Source organism: Vipera ursinii, assembly GCF_947247035.1.
Source record: "Vipera ursinii genome assembly, chromosome: 8".
Lineage (NCBI taxonomy): Eukaryota > Metazoa > Chordata > Lepidosauria > Squamata > Viperidae > Vipera > Vipera ursinii.
The window spans coordinates 7,688,033-7,711,351 of NC_139519.1; the positions used below are offsets into that span (position 1 = coordinate 7,688,033).

General features: G+C 42.2%; 1 protein-coding gene across 1 annotated transcript in view; it reads right to left on the minus strand.

Annotated features, from left to right (window-relative positions):
* Positions 1-4,180: 4,180 nt before the first annotated feature.
* Positions 4,181-23,319, minus strand: part of SFRP1 (secreted frizzled related protein 1) — a gene marked incomplete at its 5' end in the record, with an annotated part of 46,409 nt that continues 27,270 nt past the window's right edge. Inside the window, one exon of the mRNA XM_083368880.1 lies at positions 4,181-5,499. Coding sequence (XP_083225006.1) covers positions 5,177-5,499 — 323 coding nt within the window. The 3' untranslated portion in view covers positions 4,181-5,176. The remainder of the gene's footprint in view (positions 5,500-23,319) is intronic.

Consider the following 23,319-nt stretch of genomic DNA (forward strand, 5'->3'; position numbering starts at 1 on the left):
GGAGTCATTTGGAATAAATCCATCAGAACTGGCCATGCTGGTGGTGTTGTGTGGCTTTCTAGGAGAAACAAGATTGCACGTGTGCATGTCTTTCTTCTTCTGAAGCCCCAAGGTCATTTGATAGTCAGTGCTGGGAATCAAGAGATTACATCTTCTAGGTAAGCTGGAGATTTGGAATTCCTAATATTTGTACTACAGGGAATGGAAGGAGGCCAGGTATGGCATCCCAGAAGCCATAATCCCATTCATTTTTACTTGGAAGTCACAAATCACATGTTATATGAACCCAACCCATATGTCACAACATCCAGATGGTTCATTTGTCCAATAAAACAGGCCATTCCCACTGGACTTGAAACAAATTCAACTCTAACCCATATCATCCACACAACCCACTAAACCTTTATCTGGTAAACAAATCACATTGGTTGTGTATCCTTAATATGTAATACCCAAATAAACCATTATTTGGCACCTTGAGATGGTTTGAGGGACCTTCATGAGGCACTAACAATGGTACATTCCCATAAGCAAGCTCAACTATTACCTAACTCCATTTTAGCCTAGTCTAGCAGTTGTGTGAATCTACTATGGACAAGAGTAGTAATAAACTTTGTTAAAATAAAGCAAGAATTAGGAAACATTCTTAATTTTATAAAATAGAACATCAGTTGGGAAATAAGCTTCATTGCAACACCACCAAAAGACAAGGACTGTTTAGGATGGGAATAGACTTTCGCTTTTCAATTGTCAAGGAACTTTCTTGTTCGTTCAGATATGCATCTTTTCTGTACCTTTTTGTGGTCATCTCATGACATTCCCAACCCCCCAAATGTCTGAAAGCCGTTGTTTTAGCCAAGTTTTAGAATCTTGATAAAGAGGGAAAGCACAACACAGATGCAAAGTTACAAGTTGGAAATGCATTGATGAAGCCAGAAACATCTGCACTAACTTTTATATACCATGGCTTCTTTGAAATAACATGGAATATTGTGCCCATTTGGGGAAAGAGTAAAAATCATTTTCTGGGAAACATGACATTGGCCAGGAGTAAAAAAAAAATGGCAAAATAAGGGTCTGGCAGCAGAACATAATTCAAACAATTGTTATGTTGGCTGAGGAACAGACTCATCTCTTTCTCAGCTTACAATTATGAGCCAACTTCCTGATTTTCCCCAATATCCATGATGGATAGCACCTGACAGTATTTCAAAATAAGACTGGAAAACAAAGCTTGTGTTGTTGTTTGCCATCAGTGGCCTTCTGCAGAGGATTAACTTGCTGCAATGGCCATTTTGGAGTTTGAAAGCCTCACCGTTGGTTATTTTAGAACTTCATGCAAAGATACCAGAATGGTCTAAAAAGAATGCAAGATTCCTTCGAGATATATTTCTCTCCTTCTTCAGTGTGGCTATCTTGAGAGAAACAGTTAACAGCAGAAAAGTGAAAACAGAAGAAAGCAGAACTTCTTGAAGGCACAAACCCCAGTTCACTCACACCTCTATAGAGATTTATAATCTCACATTTACCCACAAAAATATCCACTAATGAAGAGGCATATGGAAACAAGGGGATGGAAATCCCAAGGAAACAAGCAAAAAGAAACCTACCAAATACAAAATTCACATAAAGTCATTCATGGAAAGGACTGAGGATCTTGCTCCTGTCTATAATCTAAGTCCATGCAAAGCCGAAGGATAGCAATGCGCAATATTTTGCATCTTAAGCTGGAACAGACCCATATGAAATTTCATTGTAGTTCTATCGAATTATGGCCAAATATCAGCATTTGTAGCAAAAAATATTGCCAGGTATGAGAAATATCCCTATTTTGAGGTTTTCTTTGGTTTTCCACAATACGTCCCAAGTGTCCCATTTCTGGGAAGATGTTTATGCCAGATGGATCACCTTGCAAGGAGTGAAAATTTATGCAAGCAATTATATATGCCAACCCATCCAGTCCAGAATGAAGTTGGGTAAGCTTATGTCAAGGGCCACAAATCTTATGTAACCCCTATAGGTAGGGTTAGGCAAGCAGTAGACAGGAAGAAAGATGATGGGATCATCCATCTTTTCTTTTTCTGACCACCTCTACTCTTTCCTACCTCTCCCATTTTTTTTCAACTCACACAGCCCCCAAACCCAAATTAATTACAGAAACTAGCCAAAAGGTTGTGTGAAAGATAAGTCTGGAGTCTGCATAAAATTAGTCTCAGTGTCACCAGAGACCCCTGTCCGTGGGTTGCTCCTGCCCCATTTCTAGAGAAGGGAATTACCAGCATTATTTTTTTTATATTTTATTTTAATTCCATTTATATCCCGCCCTGGAGAAGAGCCTCATGCTGGGAAAGATTGAGGGCAAGAGAAGAAGGGGACGACAGAGAATGAGGTGGCTGGATGGAGTCACTGAAGCAGTAGGCGTGAGCTTAAATGGACTCCAGAAGATGGTAGAGGACAGGAAGGCCTGGAGGAACGTTGTCCATAGGGTCGCGATGGGTCGGACACGACTTCGCAACTAACAACAACAACAATATCCCGCCCTTCTCCGAAGACTCAGGGCGGCTTACAAGCTTAGCAGTAGCCTTCATTCTATGTATATGCCTGCTTATTAGGGCTTTCACACACACCCCAAGCGGCATTATTACAAAGTCAGCTTAATTGCCCCCAACAATCTGGGTCCTCATTTTACCTACCTTGGAAGGATGGAAGGCTGAGTCAACCTTGAGCCTGGTGGGATGCAAACCTGCACTAATTGCAGGCAGCTGGTGTTACTTAAGGAGGCATTAGCCCACTGCTCCACCAAGGCTCTGACTGATAATGTGGTGAGCCTTTGCAAGTCTCCCATGGTTAATGTTATTCATAAGAGTGCTATTCAGAATGTTTCTAGGTAATATTAGAGTACAGAGAAGAGCAACAGAGATGATTAGGGGTCTAGAGACTAAATCATACTATGAATAGTTGAGGGAACTAGTTGTGTCTAGTCTAATGAAAAGAAGGACTAGGGTGACATGATAGCAGTGTTCTAGTACTTGAGGGGCTGTCACAAAGAAAAGGGACTTAATTTATTCTCCAAGGGACCTGAGGGCAGGACAATAAGTACCAGTTGGAAACTGAGCAAGGAGAGATCTAATCTAGAATGGAGAGGAAATTTCCTGACAGTGAGAACCATCAGTGGAATGGCTTGCCTCCAGAAGTTGTGGGTACTCCATCAATGGAGGTTTTCAAGAAGAGTCTGGAATGATATAGGGTCTCCTATTTGACCAGTGGGTTGGACTAGACTAGAAGACCTTCAATGATCCTTCCAACCCTGTTATTTTGTGTTTAACTTCTTCTATTGAAAGAACAGGCTTTTTAATGCCATTCTCAGTAGGATGCTATTACAGATGTCCCTTATTTAGAGCTTCAAAAGGTTCTGACCAGCCATTATGGAAATCAATATGGATTATTTATGGGTAAATAAACCTTTGATATGATCTTGGATTCCTGTTTTTAAAACACAATATCTTCCATCCAAAATCCTCTTTCTGAACTCCCTCTTTTATGGTATAAATAGCTGACAAAAAAGAGCCACAGATGCCAGAACTCTGCACAATTTTGGGAAGTTTCTAGTTCTGCTAGTTCTTGCATCAGATGAACTTTGGAATTCATTCACCTGTGATCAACTTGGAGAAAAGTTTCTTAGAACGAAAAAAAAAGCTCTTGAGAGGTCATTTCTACAAATATAAACAAATGGCCCAATTTAGGATGGATTGAAGAGGACGAGGAAGTCTGAAAACCTCAAGCTGTCACTTTACACCTAGATCCCTCTCTCACATAGGCAAAAATCCCACATGGCCATCGTATATCAACATTCTTGACAGTTCATAGGCCAAGCAGCTGACACTGGAGGAGATCCCTGTGCAAAGGCGCCTCCAAATTTTAATTCCCTGCAATAAAATTTATCTGTTGAAATACAATCCTGTGAACTATCCTTATATGACTTTTCCACTTTTGTTTACTGGGTTATTGAAGAAACTGAACAATCCTTTCAATTTTTTTCTTTCTCCCCTTCCCTTATTTAATTACTTGGGGCTGCAGAAAGAAGAAAATAAGGATTAAATCATCTGTATCCAGATCTGTACACATTTTCAAGAGGTTCTGGCTACACGTTCATGTTAGCAATTTCTGCTCAGTAGGCAAAAACTCCATTCATCTAAAGGAAACATCTTCCTTGTGATAAAACCCATTTGCATCACCTGAACGAATGCTCCGGTACTGTCCTAGTAATTTTCTTGCTACATACACACACATCCTTCAGAGCCGAGTTGAAACAATCTAGGGTTGCTTCTACAATGTAGTCAGACACCTTGGCTATGCCTCTGCAACAATGCTGATAAAATAAGTGAAGATTTACTGTACATTGTCATTTGTAACACTGTCACTATCACACAGTGGCATCATTTACATAGCCAAATCCAACTGGCTATGTAGCACTGTGACAGCATCACATGATCCCTGACTAAAATGGATCATCTACATGGAACTAATCCAGGACAAAGGATGAAGCAGGACTTGGGGAATGGTCGCTGAAGAAAAAAAACAGGTGAAAAGTGATATATACTATATAGAAAAACCAAAAAGCTACAATAGATGTGCTGCGAATGGCTGATTTTTCTGGTTGGCTGTAGAGAGATCTGGGTACAACCCCCCCCCCAACGAAAAGTATATAAATATATTTGCATATTTTGAATATTCCCCAATGAGGATATAACTGGGTCAGAGACACTGGAAGGGGTGCAGAAAAACAATAAAATAGCAGCTACAACCATATGATCGAAGCCCTATCCTTTTTTGTGTGTCACACGTGTCAAAAAAGAGGGTGGGGCTTTGATCACATGATCACAGGCGCCATGTTTACTTTTTTGCCCACCCTCTCCCTTCCCCAGTGGGTGCCCCTGAACTGGGGATGAGTGGAAGAGAGGAACAGGCAAGAAGAACACGAGAAAGGCACAAATGGAAAAGAAGGCGGAAGAATCAGTATCCACAAAGGTTGAAGAAGCCAAAATGTACGTGAACCACCCAATCAGTCTGTGCAAGTTCAGGGCCTGTTATATGTATTTGTTATATATAAAAAAATTAAAATTTTATTAATGGGAAAAAAATGAAAATATGTCCCCTTTCTTCCAGCCCCAGCCGATCATTTGAAGACAGACTGGAATGTGGAACATTCTGGAGTCTTCATCTTCTTCATGAACTTTTTGAATTCTTTATTCTTTTTATCCCACTTATGGATGGCCGTCAGCAAATACTGGGTTTTCACCTTCCGACCCATAATGAGAAACTGGTGGCTGAGGTTGTCCAGCAGGGGGCAAGGACAGTCTGCCCCATTCTTGAGATACAACACGAGCTTCTTCAGTTCTTTCTTCTTGATAGTGCCCAACTTCAAAGGCTTTTTCTTCCTGGGGATGATTTTCTTGTCCCCATTTTCTTTCTTCACCTCCTTAATTTTCATCTTCAGGGCTGGAAAGGCAAAAGAAATTCAAACGGGAGAGGCAAGTTAGTCGGTTACAGAGAAAAAGAAATCACACTGGGAGCTATAAACTACATTGCAGCCAAGCTCAAGTGGAAGAAGGGATGTTTGTTTAAAATGGGCTTCCATAATCAGGTATCCTCCAAATGGCTGACATTTCAACTCTCATAATCTCCAGGAAGATTATGGCAATGGAAATCCAACATATCAACCCAAGAAGCCAGATTTAAAACAAAACAGTATTTATGAAGTTGGGCTTAAAACTGTCTGTGCTGGAAGAGAATCTGATGTTAATAACAGAATAACAGAGTTGGAAGGGACCTTGAATGTCTTCTAGTCCAGCCCCCTGCTTATGCAGGAAACTCTATACCCTTTCAGATGAATGGCTGTCCAATCTCTTTTTAAAAGCCTCCAGTGTTGGAGCACCCACAACCTCTGGAAGCACGTCGTTCCACTGATTAATTGTTCTACCTGTCAGGAAGTTTCTCCTTAGTTCTAGGTTGCTTCTCTCCTTGATAAGTTTCCATCCATTGCTTCTTGTCCTGCCTTCAGGTGCTTTGGAGAATAGGCTGGCCCCCTTCACATCTCTGCTCTTACTACTGTGAAACAGAAGTTATGTCACCTAAAGCAGTCTTCCATAACCCGGAGGTTCTTCATATGTGCTGATTAGTTCCCAGAATATTCAGTATAATCATTACTAGAAAGTTAGAGAACTGCAGTCCAAATGTATGGAGGATTTAGCTGAAATATAGAGTGATTCCAAGTCATAATGACCAGATACATTTTCCATCTCGTGGAAAATTATAATCCTGACCAGCAGTTCCCAAATCTTTGCCTGACCAGCAGTTCTATGAACCACTGCAAGTATATATTCTTGTGAAAATGATGTATTTGTCAACTGTTCAAAATACTTACTCCCCTAACTAACATCAAGAGCAGGCAGCGACCTAAGGAAGTATTCTGCCGAGTAGCCTCTTATTCATTTAGAAATAACTCTGTAGGAGGAATATCAATACCTGAGGCTTTAATTTTTTTGTTGTCCTAATAATTCAGTTATTTAAGTTACCTGCACTGGAGGTGAAGAACACTTGGATTATTTGACAATCACAAACAAAAGGAAGGAAAGGCCAGGGAGGGTAAGATTAGTAAGGCTTCTTGATATCACTGTGTCATCATCAAATGATCCTGGAAATGGGAGCAGATAACTCTGTAGGAACTCAGTGATTCAAAATCTTGACTTTATCCACAATTAGATCAAGCAAGACCTTCCCGTCACTGATGTCCCTCCTCCCTTCTCTTTCTCAATTGTTCACAATTTACAAGGCCACCAAACTCAAGAATCATGATTCTGGGTGACATACGTCTTTAGAGCATCACTTCCATGGATTAAGAATGTAACTATTGTGTCTCAAACCACCAAGACCATGATCATTAAGGGCAAGAGGTGACATTTCAACTGAGAATCCCATCCAGGATACAAAAGAGAAGATCTAAACCAACGCCATTGTTAGTTTGGTTGCTCCAGCATTTGCTATTCTCCTTCGACTTGGGGGTTTGAGCAGAGCAGCAGGTGCCAAAGATCCCAGTTCTGTGCTTCCTGTCCTTTAATTTTAAAACTGTATGATATATTTGACGCAATTTTATGTACATATGTTTTCATTAGTTTAATGTAATAAAATTGGTTGAGAAAGAAAAAAAGCTGGATTTGTGGGATCTCAAGCTAAAATGGAGCAGGTAATTCTGTCATTGTTCAGTGGAAATCCTTGCACTTAATAGACAAATGGTTGAAATGGGTCTAAAACCGTCTTCCAAATTCCTCAACGTTCCCCATGGCTTTGTCTGCTTCCCAACTCTTTCCAGATGCCTCTTCATAGGCTTTAGGGCTGTATTGTCTGTGCTTTTCAATAATCTAACACTGGTGGGATCTCAGGTCTTTGCACTTAGTCCAACTCTTGGTAGGTGATGTTGTCAACACAAGGAAAGCTGACCCCTGAGCTAGACCATGTGAGCAGTCCTGTTGAGATACATAGAGGACTATCAAGTGTTCCTCAAATACATGTAGTTACGAAAGCTTCACGTTTTGTCATCACTCTCCAAAGCAATGGTCCCTTAACTTCACTGCCTGCTATTATCAGGATTCTCACACCCTGTTAAGCCACGATTTGCTTGGCCATTCATGTTGAATAAGCCAGAACTGGTGCGGTTTGTGTAACATGCTAAGCCAAATCAAGCCAGGTGCATTATGATTCAGGATCCAATCTGGGTTGTTCATCGGGATCAGAGGTTTAGTCTTCCAAGCTTACAGACTCATGCTGGAACCCATCCTCAGGGAACTTCTCTCTAGCAGCATGTGTGCTTTGGGCTATTCCAGGGTTCCTCAAACTTGGCCACTTTAAGACTTGTGGACTTCAACTCCCAGAATTCTCCAGCCAGAAGTTGAAGTCCACAAGTCTTAAAGTGGCCAGGTTTGAGGACCCCTGGGCTATTCTGTGTCTGGTATTTATATGGTTCCCTGAGGATGGGATCCAGCACGAGTCCAAAAGCTCGGAAGACTAAACCTGTGGTCCCAGTGACCAATCAAAAATGGAGCCTGCAACATTATCATGGGACACGTATATTCACCTTCATTTGTGCATTATGATTTAGCAGAGAATATGAAGAAAGTTATATTTCCTCTTGAACTGAACTGACTGAAAATTATAGTTTGAATTGACTTAGGATGACCAATTTACAGATGTTCAACTTTGGCACTGACCTATTTGACTCTTTTACATTTTCTAGTTTCGTTTGTCCATCCATTCCTTTGGCTCCCAAGACAAGCTCACAGAGACTCTGATCTAGTTTTCTGATTGGCTGCATTGACTTTGATCCTTCTTTTCTTAATCTAGTGTATCTGGTAAGAATTCAGACATTGTAGCTGGGAATTCTGGGAAATATAGCCCAAACACATCTGCAGGCTACTAGGTTGAGCAAAGAAGAATTAATCACTGGGGGCACCAAGGACCATTAAGTAACTGTCCATGGAAAACAATTTGGAACTTTCTCCTGGAAACTTACAACAGCCCATTCCCCAATTCATATCTTGTGAGGGACAAAACAGAGTTTCAGTCCAATCAACGCAGATTGGAAATTGGCATTTAGCCTGGAGTTGCAGCTGCCAAAACAAATATCTCCCTTCTGCTGGAACCCAACTTTTCCATCAGTTCAACACACGTTCTCAAGCAACTTCTCCCAGGTGGGACCCAGTGTACAAGTGATGGAATAGATCAGGTCCCATTCAGACCTGTTGCCATTTATCCACATCTCTGGAGTCCAGTCTTCAATCTTCCCCCTTATCTAGGCCATTATTCAACCACTTCAGCAGACTGCTGATTTACAGCATCCCAAAATAATGAAATTTCCAGCTGGGTGGAATTACAGAAAGAGAAGGCTGCGCACGTTGTCATGAACATAGAATAACAGAGTTGGGAGGGACCTAGGAAGTCATCTAGTCCAACTCCCCACATGAGCAGGAGTTGTTGTTAGCTGCAAAGTCGTGTCCGACCCATCGTGACACCATGGACAACATTCCTCCAGGCCTTCCTGTCCTCTACCATCTATGAGCAGGAGAGTCTATACCATTTCAGGCAAATGGCTGTCCAGTCACTTCTTAAAAGCCTCCAGTGATAGAGCACTCACATCTTCTGAAGGCATTCCACTAGTTGATTATTCTCATTGTTAGGAAATTTCTCCTTAGTTCTAGGTTGCTTCTCTCCTTGATTAGTTTCCATCTGTTGTTTCTTATCTTGCCTTCTGTTGCTTTAGTAAATAGTTTGCCCTCCTCATCTTTGTGACAGCCCCTCAAATACTGAAACACTGCTGAATGACCATGAGCCATAAACTCCAGGCAGCAGAGACAATTCTGAAAGGCATTGGGATTAACTTTTTAATTTTGCAGCTTCCAAGGAAAGACCAGTTCTATTTCTCCATTCTCTGTACTGGGAGTTGAATCTTCCATTAATGTTACCAATGAAAAAAGTAGTATTATATTGCCAGATAGGGAACAAATCTGCAAATTCTAGCCATTTTCTTCTCATCTGGCTTGGGATTTTTGGGAGTTGAAATCCACAAAAGTTGCCAAGGTTGGACACCTCCAATTTAGATGAAAAATATCTTTTCAACAGCACAAGCCTCCCACATATTCAAATCTACCAAGGAGGGATCTGCATATACACTGACAGATATCACTGGGATATCACAACTTTGTCCCTTCTTGTCATCTTTTCTTTACTTCTGCAATCAACATTTGCAAGTTTGAGGAACAGTCCAACATTCCTTTTAAACTTATGGTCCAAAGGCAAATGAAAGATGAGCCAGTTGCTCACAAGGAACCTCTTACCCTTTTCACACTAACTTCAACTTCTTGCTTAGAAAAAGACTGTTTTCTGTCTCCAGATGTACAGTATAAACACCCGCTTCTCGTAAAGGAAATTTCTTGTCCACCAAGACCGAATGAACGAAAAATCATTAACTCTCTGGAATGATCCATCACAGAGAAAACAGTCTGTAATTGCTGCCATTTTTCTACAACTTGCTCCAAACACAAACATTTTTCAAAGCCATCTCTTTTTTCCTGCTGAATGCACTTTGGCCATTCCTAGGACATATTCGGCATTTCGACAGAGGCTCTCCACAGGCCTCTTAAGGCAACTAACTCTCTTTGACTTGCCTGCATGCCCAAGCAGAGATGGCAGGCTGGCTGACATGCAAGACTACTGGCTACTGGATCTGTACTACTATCATGGACTTTCCAAAACTACAGACTAATGAAATCCAAATCTTAAAAATTGTAGGCAATTGACAGTTATATGTCTAGAGCAGGCATGTCAAACTCGCGAAGTCACGTGATGTCGCGCGACATATTGGAGCTTTTTGCCGGCAATGGGGTGGGCACGGTTTCGTCGTGACGCATCCGGCCCACGGGCTGGCAGTTTGACACCCCTGGTCTAGAGTAAAGGCATCCATAGTCTGTGTGCATGTGTGTGTTTGTGTGTGTGTGTGTGTTTGTGTGTGTGTGTGTGTGAGAGAGAGAGAGACAGAGACAGAGACAGAGACAGAGACAGAGAGAGAAGGTCAGCCACAACTACGTGTGCAGCATATGTTTGCACAGATAGTAAACATGCGCACACCTCACAGTTGCCTCTGTTCTGGGGAGTCAAAGAGATACCTCTGCTTTTAGAGAAACTTTACGGGGTTACTTCTCTGCTAAAGATCCGAAGAGATAACCTGGAGAGCTATTAACTCATTCAGAGATGTCACGGTCAAACTCTTCCAAAGAAAAGTAATTCTGAGACACCTCTTTGGCATGAATGAGTGGGTGTCCTGATTAGCCACAAACCTAAGCTAAGTCAGACATCGGCCCACAACAGGGAAGAAGCAGAAGACGATGTCATGAGCAGAGTCACGCACAACATGTTAGCCTAAGTTAAAACGAAGCTGGAAAGATTGTGGTTCAGGTTTCTGTGGAAATCCAACCACAGAGTTTCAGCAAGTAGTAGGCATTTTCAGAGGAAAAGGGGTTCAAGTAATTTCTTTTTTGTGACTGATGACCCATTTGCTTGTGTTGGATCCGAGTGCCTTGGCAAGCCGTCCAAAGCAGAGGTAAGGATGTTAATCAAGCCCAACCCTAGAACATTAGCCTTGGCCCTGCCAGCAGGGGCTGCTCTAGATTCAAGCTTAATAGTGAACATCTGGAAGGGCCGAGAAGACTAAGCCTAGGTCTTGGCATTAGGGAGTGGCATCATCCACTCAGCAGAGATTCTCCCTGGCCAGAGCTGTCCTCCCAAAGCTAGCACTGCAACAGAAAGTGGCAGGATGAATAGCCCTTGTTCAGGATTCCCACCAGCCAAACATGCTGGTTGGACTCTATTCCTGTTCTCCTACAAACTGCCCATTTCCCACTCCCAATAAAGGCAGCGTTTTCAGGCATCTGAGGTCTGCTTTCAGCCCTCTTATTCCTCTTTACTCCTTGAGGTTGGTGTAACCCCAAATCCAATCCCCCCCTCTTTTTCTCTCTTCATGTTGATGGATCCTAATGACATCACTGCGGGTGCCCATTTTCAAGTTCTCCAAAGCCATCAGGTGAGAGGTTCCCAAATAATAGGGCAAGGTGAAGAAGATAAAAAATACGACATGGGTATGTTTGGTTTAGCACCGTGGTGGCGAACCTATGGCATGGGTGCCACAGGTGGCATGCTGAGCCCTCTCTGTGGGCACGCGTGCTGTTGCCCCAGTCCTAGGCCTTCAGCTGGGCTTTATAAAAGCTTTCCGCTTTAGGCCTCCGCGGCTGTGTGCAAAAAAAAAAAGGTTCAATCAATCAATTTCAACTTCTCGCGGGGGAAAAAAAGTTCTCGCAAAGTTGGAATTGATTGAACTTTTTAGTCCCACCCAGTCTGCCGTTCCCACTGCAGCCACGCCCACCAAATTGGCAACACCCACCCAAAGGGCCACGCCCACCCAGCACCCGATGATACATAAGTGGGTTTTGGGTTGCAGTTTGGGCACTCGGTCTCTCAAAGGTTTGCCATCACTGGTCTAGCGTTTAAAACACCGGGCTAGAAAACGGAAGACCCACCTTAGCCATGGAAATCAGCTGGGTAAGTTTGGACCAATCACTAGGACACAGAGAGTTCTAGTCCCGTCTTAGCCATGAAAGCCAGCTGGCTGACTTTGGGCAGTCACTCACTGTTTCTTAGCCCAACCCACCACCCAGGATTGTGGTTGTGGGAAAACTATTAGGAGGAAGATGTGTTCAATATTTTCGCCACCTTGAGTTACTTGTAAAAATAATAAAGATGGGATGCAAACAAGCAAACAGATAAAATGATCTGGTCCAATTCTTTTTTTTTTAATCCTTCACCATTCCAAGGGGTTCTTTCTCCCCCGCCAACATCTTGTCAAGTTTAGAGAACTCAAACCCTGGCACTCAATTTTAAAGCACTTTTAAGGACACCCCCACCTCCGAAAGAAATCACTTAACTGAGAATTGATTATGCTTTCTTTTTAAAATTAGTCTTTGGGGTTTTTTTCCTCAGCACCTGGAGGAAAAAAGATGTTTCTGTTACTTTCATAACTGACTTGCAAGGTAAGTTTGGCTCAGGCATCTTGGATTACTCAGGTTCACAGCCTGATCTTTTACCCATGGGAGGGGGGGACTTGGGGGGGGAGATCAAATCCAGACTTCAGTCAGAAGCTGCAGAGATTAGAAGCGAGAGCCACGGCCATCTGCCACGTGAAGTGTCCCCAAACTGCCCGGATAGGATCCAGGGAAAAGGCAAAGCAGAAATGCTTTTTGGAGCAAATTTCACTCGTCCTCCTCCTCCTCCTCCCAAAAATGAAGCTGCCAGGAGATCCATTAGATCTGTAAGATAAGGAGGCTCCAAGCAACTTACAACCAGTCAGAGAAGGGACAAAACAAAACCTTGCATTGATTTCCCTTTCAGCTTCCTTGGTAATCTGAGAAGGAGAAAGCCCACTAACCGCAGCTGAGTGGCAGAGACAAAATGAAAAGCTCCTTCTTCTGAGGTGAGGCAGTGGCAGAAATTAGATCTCAAAACTCTGGTTGCTGTAGTTCAGGGGGTCTTCAAACCTGGCCCTTGTATGACTTATGGACTTCAACTCCCATAATTCCTCAGCCACTGGCTGTGGAATTCTGGGAGTTGAAGTCCACAAGTCATAAGAGGGCCGAGTTTGAAGACCCCTGATCTAAGAGCTAGTTCGGTGTTATGGTGAAGGTGCTGGATCAGAAACCAGGAGACAGTAAGTTATAGTCCTCCCTTCGGCATGAAAGCTGGCTGGGTGACTTAGGTCCAATCACCGGGAGACTGTGAGTTCTAGTCCAGCCTTAGGCATGAAATCAGGCTGGGTGACCTGGGGGCAATCACTAGGAAACGGTGAGTTGTAGTCCTGCCTTGTGCAAGAAATCTGCCTGGGTGACTTTGAGTCAATCAACAGGAGACTTTGGGCATGAAAGACAGTTGGGTGACTTTGAGCTAGTCCTTCTCTCTCAGCCCAACCCACCTCACAGGGTTATTGTTGGGGAGATTAAGAGTCGGGAGCAGGATGTATGCATTTAGGACATCTGCAAAACAGGTTGTACTAAGCATTAGTCTCATTGCATCAACAACAACTTTTATTGATTAGCCCTTGGGCCATATCAAAGTACAAAGTTCCAGCAACAAACCGTCACCAAAACTAGATAAAAGCAATCCGAAATGGAATTTGATAAAATACAATTTAAAATGGAATTAAAATACAATTTAAGTTAAAATAGTAATAAAATGCAAATTTAAGATATAGATAAAATATGGAAACATTATATTTCGGAGTCGCCCTTACAATCTACCCCAATCTGTCCCACATATGCAGATCTTAACTGGATCATTTTGTTCAAATACTGTGCTACATTGGATGTTATTTTCAAGTTCTGGCCGGACATAAGGTAAGTTATTTTGATATGGGGATCCCAATGGGTCATTCGTTTGGTATATAGACCAAGATACCTGTCTCTCACCCTCTTATACAAACAACAGTCAAATAGGATGTGAGCCAGGTCCTCTACCTCTGCCGCTCCGCAAATGCAGAGACGCTCATTGTACGGTATAGCATGAAATCTCCCATATCTGACCATTGTATCAAGCTGTTCAAATCTTGCTCTCGTAAATATCTCCCTAAGATGTTTTGGGAGTTGTGACTTCAAATAACTGTCCACTTGAAAAGTACATTTGTATTTACTCAGCCATTTCAAGTTACCCACCTTACTAAGGATAGCTATATCAGTTTGTGCTTCTATATCCTTAATTCTTTGGGCAACTCTTTTTTTAGATTGTTCTCCTGTTACGCAAGAAACAGGAAGGCCACAGCTTCTTACAAAATTTGTTAGTTTGGTGATCCAGGAGATTTGTGATTGTAGTTTTATTTGCTCTAGTAGGCATAATTTGGGGAGTCTATCAGTCTCCATTTCATTAACTTTGCACCAGTAGTTATAAGCTCTAATTTTAGATAATGCCTGAATTGTATGAATGTCTCATTGCATCGATAAAAACATGTCCTTACTATGTGTTACATAGCAATTGTCAGTTGGACCACATCAATGGATTCTCCATTACCTTCTTGTTGCAAAAGACTTCCCAACATTGGAAAGATACATTTTTAGCCCCAATTACTCAATGGATTGAAAACCTATTGTGTTTTGCAGCAAGAGATTATGGATGGTTGGATAATTGCAATGAAATATCATATGTATTGAAATTGTTGGGCATTTCTCATAGATATGAGTGTGCACACATGAATGCACATGTGTGAATGTGCATATGAATAAGGAGGATATATACATGTGTCATTTTATTGTGTTCTTTTTCCCCTTTATTTTTTTCTTTGTTTTGTTTTATTAATTCAGTAAAGGCCAAAATGTTTTTTTTAAAAAATAGATTTATGTGACTCCCAAAGAATAAAGTGAAACAAACCAGCATCATCTACAAGGACCGGACATTTACTTGATCAACTTGCATGTTTTTCAGTGATGGTTGGAGAGGAGAACTGCCTAACAAGTTGCAATTCTGGATCAGGAGGAGGCTTCAAAATGTCTCCGGTCTACCCTAACCAAAGCATTATCCAAGACCAATCTCCTTGCATTCCTTCCCTTGATCCTCACCACTTTACCAAAAACACAGAGACCTTTGTCTCTGTACATCATGTCCAAAAAACTTGGACGTGGTATCCAAGTCCATAATTATTGACTTAACACATGACTGCTTCGTCAGGCTGAGAAAAACAGCAGTTCCTCTGTGAAAGTCTTTTTTGCAGAAGGTCAATAAGTTCTCTTGATGCACATAACACCTTCACACTTTGAACTGCACATTAGCAATCATATTGTCACTTGGCACCCTGGGATAGAAATTTTCTAGCATACACCTAATCATGCTAAGAATTCATTTCTCCCGAGAAAAGTATACTTCCTAGTGTCCTGAAGGTTTCCAAACAGCACAAAATGCTGGCTGACAAGAAGACTAGCTAGGAATGAAAAGGAGGCCAAGGGGAGCAAAGGAGGGGAGATTATCATCTGGCTTCTAATCTAGAGATTCCACCAAATCCAAAGAGGTTTTTGGTTCTGCCCAGTTCCAGAACAAGCTAATGGGAATTTAGCTATCTCTCTAAGGCGGTGTTTCTCAATCTTACCAACTTTAGGATGTATGAACTGATGCAGGAGATGATCAGGCTGAGCCTGATGGTGGGGTCAAACACATCATCAGTCTCAAGTCCCTTCATGCCCACAAGAGATCCAAGCCCTACCCACCTTGACTCTTATTTACTGCCACATTGCTTTGACCATTAGATGTTCAGATTCTTGTAGAGAGTTAGCCTGGAATAAAACTTGTACTCGTTTGAACAGCCACGTTTCCTGATTTCTTGCACTTGACACTTCAACTCCCAGGATTCCCCAGCATAACATAGAGGAATTGGCCGGAGAATTCTGGGAGTTTAAGCCCACACATCTTCAAGTTACTCAGGTTGAGTAACATTGCTCTAAGGAGGTGAAAGCTGGTTTCCTCTTTCTAATTTAATTCCCACGTAGAATATATATCTCTGCGCCTTAACTCTGCTCGTCTTTGGGGAAAACTTCACATTTCCTTTCCAATGAAGGCGCCATGGAAATGCGGAATCTCTCTCTCCCTTTTTTAAAGGTCAGAATCTGGCTGGGTAAGTTTGCTATATAAATAAGGGATGTATATCTTTACAGATAGTCTAGGGGCAAGATACATTGGGATGGGGTTGAGGCATATGGAACCAAAAGTAGGAAGCGATATTTGGTCTCTTTCTGACAGTCCTCTTTTCTGTCTTGGAGACCCTCTTCTTTATCACACATACACACAGGGAGACACACAAACCAAATGGCAGAGAAAGAGGAGGCCACTTCTGCTAGAGCAGGGGTGTCAAACTCAATTTCATTGAGGGCCGCATCAGCATTGCGGTTGCCCTCAGGGGGTCAGGTGGGTGTGGCCAGGGTGGGTGTGGCCTACTGGGTGGGCGTGGCTAGAGTGTGTATGGCCTACTGGGTGGGCGTGGCTAGAGTGCGTATGGCCTGGGTGGGCGTGGCTAGAGTGTGTATGGCCTACTGGGTGGGCGTGGCTAGTGCATGTATGGCCTACTGGGTGGGCATGGCTAGAGTGCGTATGGCCTACTGGGTGGGCGTGGCTAGAGTGCGTATGGCCTGGGTGGGCGTGGCTAGAGTGCGTATGGCCTACTGGGTGGGCGTGGCTAGAGTGCGTATGGCCTACTGGGTGGGCGTGGCCAGCTCTACATCGTTCGCATCAAGGGTGCCTATGGGGGCCTGGGCAGAAGTGGGACAGATCTGGGGGTCTCTGGCAGAAGGAGGGTCTCTGGGCCAGGGCCAAGGCAGTGGGGGCCGTTCCCTCACTGTTTCCAGGATGGCTTCGCGGGCCACATGAAACCACTTTGCGGGCCAGATCCGGCCCCCGGGCCTTGTGTTTGACGTATCTGTTCTAGAGGTTTCAACTGAGTACAAAACTAGGAAGAACGTGCCTGAAGGCCATCTGATCTAATACTAGTTTCAAGGCTTCTCTAAGTGGGCTGCATTCCCACTTCTGATGTATGAGTGGCATCATATATCAAAAAAAGCGCATCATAGTTGCATTCAACTAATGCACTAAATCATCGTATTTTTCTGGATTTGCACACTATTTTGGCCCTAAACTAACAAATCAAACTGGATGTGCACCAATCGCTAAGTAAAAAAAACACACACACCCCACACCCACCCACAAACAAACCTGATCAAATTTAGCATGTTATGCAAAGGTGGCGGCTGCTCTTTGACACTCAATTGAGTGTGTTGTATGAACACAGCCAAGCTCTTTTCCAGTTGGAAGTGGTATTAAGACTTGGGCTTATTTCTTTGGCTGGATAATTCAATAAAAGTGGTTCTACTGTCTTGCCTGGTGCAGGATTATTTCCCCGGCTCCAGGTCTGATTCACCTAAGGTCCATCCTAGGAATTCGTGCTGTTGCTTTCATTACTGATTCTAAAACTGTCCATCCAACTTCTGTATCAGAGGACCAAATAAATGCCTGGTCCATTAGCCAACAAGCCCTCCAGAAAGGGAGTGAACTAAAAGACCAAATAAATTGAAATTGTGGGGGTACTCAAATCATGAAGCCCCGATCTTTCCCCCAAATCCTGACCTTCTATCAGCCACCTTCTGCAAAGTTGACTTGATCTGAACTGGCTAGCGATGATGTGAATTGCAGTCCAGCACATCTGGAGAGCCTCAGATGGAGAAGACAATCCTACAAGGGACGCATTGCTTATTGACGAGTCACGTTGCATGTTATTTTTTTTATCCTATCCAAAATATCCTGGCTTCTCTTTTCCATCAGAGCTATGGCTGCTTTCCAACAGCAGCCAATGTTTTGTCTGAAAGAGGTCTCCAGGCTTCCATCATAAGCCAAACCAAGAGGCACCAAGCACAGTTTCTCGAGCTGCCCACCCTTCGTACAATCAGATTTGAGTGGCACAAAAAACAGGCAAAGTTCATTTTACTCATGATTGGGGATACTCTACAAAGGAGGACAGGAAACAGGGGAGGCAGACAAAATCACCCCTGCCAACTCCCTCCCGTTCCGAACAATGTAATCTCTCCTTGCACCGATTTGGCTTTTTCCCCAGAATTTTTTTACCTGCTAGTTAACATTGTTTACCTTGGTGGAAATTCATGTGAATTGGGAGTCTGAATAGATTAAAAGTTAGGTCCAGCGCCAAACATAATTTTTGCCTAATTACCTTCCTGCCAGGAGATATCATTTGATTAAAGATGTGACAAAAGAATTAGACAGTCTTTCTGTATAGCCTCCCCTTAAAGTTAAGGACGATTCTATTTTGTGGGACGAGGAAGACATGGCAGACACAACAGCAGTGTTCTATACTGGAGTCCCTTTCTATGGGGTTGTTACTATTTAATATATGGCGTACCACACATGGACTAGCAATGTATATTAACATTTCAATGTTAATAAAATATAAATGTTAAAAAGGTCTATGTTCAAATATCAATGTCTAGACCAGGGGTCTTCAAACTTGGCTCTTTTATGACTTGTGGACTTCAACTCCCAGAATTTCTCAGCCAGGCACACGTGCCTGGCTGAGGAATTCTGGGAGTTGAAGTCACAAGTCATAAAAGGGCCAATTTTAGATGGTCTAGACCGGGGGTCTGCAACATGAAACAGTGAAAGAGCCACTCAGAACCAGTTCCCTCACAAAAGGAAAAACTGGGAGCCGCAAAAAATATGTGCGCATGCACGTACATGCGCACCTGCGCAGAACAAGGTATGACTGAAGAGTGGAGCCAAGGCGAGATATGCACCTACCCGGCATATTTGAACTGATTGGTTGAACTTTTTTAGTCCCACTTTTTTTTTGGACTGCACATGGCAGCCTCAGGAGACGGCTGAAAGAGCCGCATGCGGCTCCGGAGCCGCAGGTCGCAGACCTGTGGTCTAGCGAAATTAACCATTGAAGCACAGCATCGTTTATATTAAAAAACAAAATCAGATACTGGACCGATATATGTCCCCCAGGTTACACCCGGTCACGATGTGATCCACAGTATGATGTGGGACTCCTGCAGTCACATTGAAGGGAGGATACTATGCCCCATTTATACAGAGAGTATATATATCTGTGGGGTATGATTGTGGCAGTGATGTCTCCGTGCCCAGGTTGTTCATGCTCAATACAGTATATTCTGTACATGAGCCCAAGCATCTCTGCTACAAAGGTTCTGTCTTTTTCAATAGTGTTGTTGTAGGCTGTCTCGCCTTCTCTTAGTCCAATTCTCTCTTGCAAATGTCCCCCCTTTTTTTTCTTGAACATTTGATGGAGCCTGCAAAAGAGACATTCCATTCCTACCTAATAAACCCATCAGAGAAACCTAAAACAGGGCTAACATTGCTCCCGTCGCTATCTTGATTTTTTTAGCCATTCTCAGCTAAATTTCACAAGCGGTTTTGATCAAATCATCTAATCTAGTTCCTCTTCCGATTCTAGTTCTACTGATTGGTTTACTGCAACCTTTGAAAATGACCCAGCTTGACTCTTCTGACTTGAAGCACAGTACCTTCCCCAGCACAAAAGAGGTAACTTACTTTCTAAAGTCTAAAGGTAAAAGGTAAAGGTTCCCCCGCACACGCGTGCTAGTCGTTTCCAACTCTAGGGGCCGGTGCTCATCTCCGTTTCAAAGCCGAAGAGCCAGCGCTTGTCCGAGGACGTCTCCGTGGTCATGTGGCCGGCATGACTAGACGCCAAAGGCGCACGGAACGCTGTTACCTTCCCACCGTAGTGGTCCCTATTTTTCTACTTGCATTTTTACATGCTTTCGAACTGCTAGGTTGGCAGAAGCTGGGACGAGTAACAGGTGCTCACTCTGTTACGCGGCACTCGGGATTCGACCTGCCAAACTGCCGACCATCTGATCGACAAGCTCAGCGTCCTAACCCACTGAAGTCTAGGAAGCCCCAAATTGATATCCTGACCAACTGAAGGGCTGCCATATGATGCCACAGGAAGGTGCAGTTGATGTGGGAGGGAGAATTTGGAAAAGATTGGGTTTTAAGAGTGAGAATGTGATGAAAAAGCACTTCCGAAGCAAATCCTACAATGTACAAGTACAATAATAATTGTGGTCTGAACTGATTACAAAAAGGCATTTGATTCATTACCATATAATGGGGTCATCGAATGTTTGGAAATAACAGGGGTCACTAAAAACATTAGAATGTTTAGAGAAAAGTTAATAAAGTAATGGAAGACAGAGTTGGTAGTTGGAAATGAAAAATATGAGCGCGTCAACAATAGGAGAGGCATCTTCCAGGGTGACTCACTATCACCCTTATTATTTATCATTGCCACAGCCGCACATTCAGTGATTTTGAAGAAAACAAATCTTGGCTATCAAACAGCAAAAAATGCTAACAAAACTTCACATCACAATCCAGACACTGCCAAATACTGTAAGAAGTTTTAGCCCATATACCGGTAGTCCTCAACTTATGAGCACAACTGAGCTCAAAATTTATGTTGCTAAGTGAAACATTTGCTAAGGGTGTTTTGCCCCATTTTACGACATTTCTTGCTACAGTTGTTAAGTGAATCGTTGTAGTTGTTCAGCCAGTAACATGGTTGTTGAGTGAATCGGGCTTCCCCATTGACTTTGCTTATCAAAAGATCACAAAAGCTGATCACATGACCCCAGGACACTGCAGCCGTCATAAATACAAGCATCTGAATTTTGATCATGTGACCATGGGGAATGTTGCAATGGTCATAAATGTGAAAAATGTTCATACGTTATTTTTTTCAATGCCGTTGTAATTTTGAACAGTCACTAAATGAACTGTTGTAAGTCAAGGACTACTTGGATAGTAATAGAATTTGGCCTAGAGAAATCTGCTACACTAGTCATAAATTGGAGAAAATCACAGACAGTCATCGAATTGAAATGCCAAATGGCCAAACTATCAGAAGCCCTCAGGATGAAACCTACAAGTATCTGGCCATGTTACAGTTGGATATCATCAAGCATGGACAACTTAAAAATCTGATGAGCAAGGAATAAATCCAAAGAGTGAGAAAATTGTTAAAAAATAAAGTTAAATGGAGGACACTCCATCTAAACCATCATTACCTGGGCCATACCTGTGATACAATACATTATTGGAATTAACTGGACACAAACTGAAATGGACTGTTTGGACCAAAAACAAGAAAACCTATGACTATTTACCATCGATTACATCCCTGAAGAGATATTGATAGATTATATTTGTTCTGCAGAAATGGAGGTGGAAATTTACTTTATCAAACAAACTGTCAAAGAAGAATAAAATATTTTATTTACCCAAGTGTGATTAGACACACAAGGAATTCATCTCTGGTGCAAAAGTTTTTCATGAAAATGCAACGCAACAGAATAATCATAATCATAATAGCCAGTAAGAGGGGGTAGTAAAGAACATAGTAAGAAGACTAAATAATAATGCTACAGCCATACTACATGGTAAATATACATAGACATTAGACAGCACTGTGAGAATTAGGTGTTCAGCAGACAAGGGGGAAAAACTGCCCCTATGTTTTGACATGCAATGCTCTATAGCGCCATCCCTAGGGGAGAATTGAAACAGTTTGTGTCCAGGATGCGAGAGGTCTGTAGATATCTTCTCAACTTTCTTTTGCACTTTTACACCATCAGCCAAAGCATGCATTGGCTGATTGTTGTTAAAGACAGCTAAGAACAAACTTTGATGCAAGTTAAAAATTGGAACTTACTGAATGTACAAGAAGCAGAACATGAGTATTATAATAATGTAATAGAAACATGAATAGAATGCTGGCAAGGAAAAGCATGACGTAGTCTGTTTCTATAAAAGATCTAGAGAGGGGGGAAATAAAGACAAAACCTGGCAATTGCTAACAACTTGAACTTAAAAAAAAAGAAACTGAAGGCTTGATTTTGGCTGCACAAAACAGCAATCTATTTAAACTAATATGATCAAGGCCAGAATTTAAAAAAAAATCATCAAATGACAAAGTGCAGATTGTGCAAAGAAGCAGAAAAAACACTAGATCATACACTCGTCTCAGGCAAGAAGATCACACAAACTGATTATAAACAATGACATAACAGATGTGCCAAAATGATTCACTGGAACTTCTGTAAAAAATTAATAATGAAGCTGTGTGGAAAAATACCATATGATACGCTGCTCAACACAGAAGCAGGATATTTTGATGGAGTTTGGACTGGACAAATGTGCTACTTTTACTATTTGTAAATAGTAAACAGGGGAAAAATAGTGAAAAGTAAAGAAATCAAGATGCCCTGTGGAAATAAAATCAGGACACCAGATGAAGAAGATCAATACAAATACCTTTCAGCTGAATTATCAAGCATACTGAAGTCCAGAAAGCTAGAAGTGAAGTCATGAGATGTAAAGAGATCTTAAAGACAAACTCAGTGAATGAAAAACCATCAAGACAATTAAGACCTGGGCAATTTCAGTCCTTAGAATAGTGGACTAGAACAGCGTAGGACTAAAAAGTTTAGATAGAAAGATAAGAAAAATAGTGACAATCAAACTTCATCCATGCAGCAACATTGGCAGACTACTTACAAAGGAGCACGGGGGGGTGGTGGGAGTGGAATGTTGTATAAACCAGATAGTTGAGAAGACCAAAAGGCATTGGAAGAATATTTGAGGGACAATGAAGAAGATGTATTGAAGCTAGTAAACCATGAAGGCTTATTGAATACTGGAGAGACCAAATTGGCCTATAAGAAAGACCAAATGGAAAATAGAAAGGACACTTGGCAAGTATTACATGCCAGTACAAACACACACACACACATACACATCCTTAGCTGGCAAAGCAGATAACAAGAAGACCTGGCATTGGCTAAGACAGGAAAGTTAAAGAAGGAGACAGAGGGGCTAATTCTGACTACACAAGACCAGACCTTCAGAACAAATAAATATCAAGCCAGAATTGAGAAGGGAGCAACAGACAGCAAATACCGCCTCTGCAAAGTTTGGACCACCTAATCATCTGCTGCAAGAAGATCACACAGACTGACTACAAGCAGCGGCATGACAAAGTAGCAGCAATGGTACCTTGGAAGGTCTGCAAGTAAAACCACTTGCCTGCAAGCCAGAACTGGTGGGGACCACAAAATAGACAATAACAGAAAATGAAGAAGC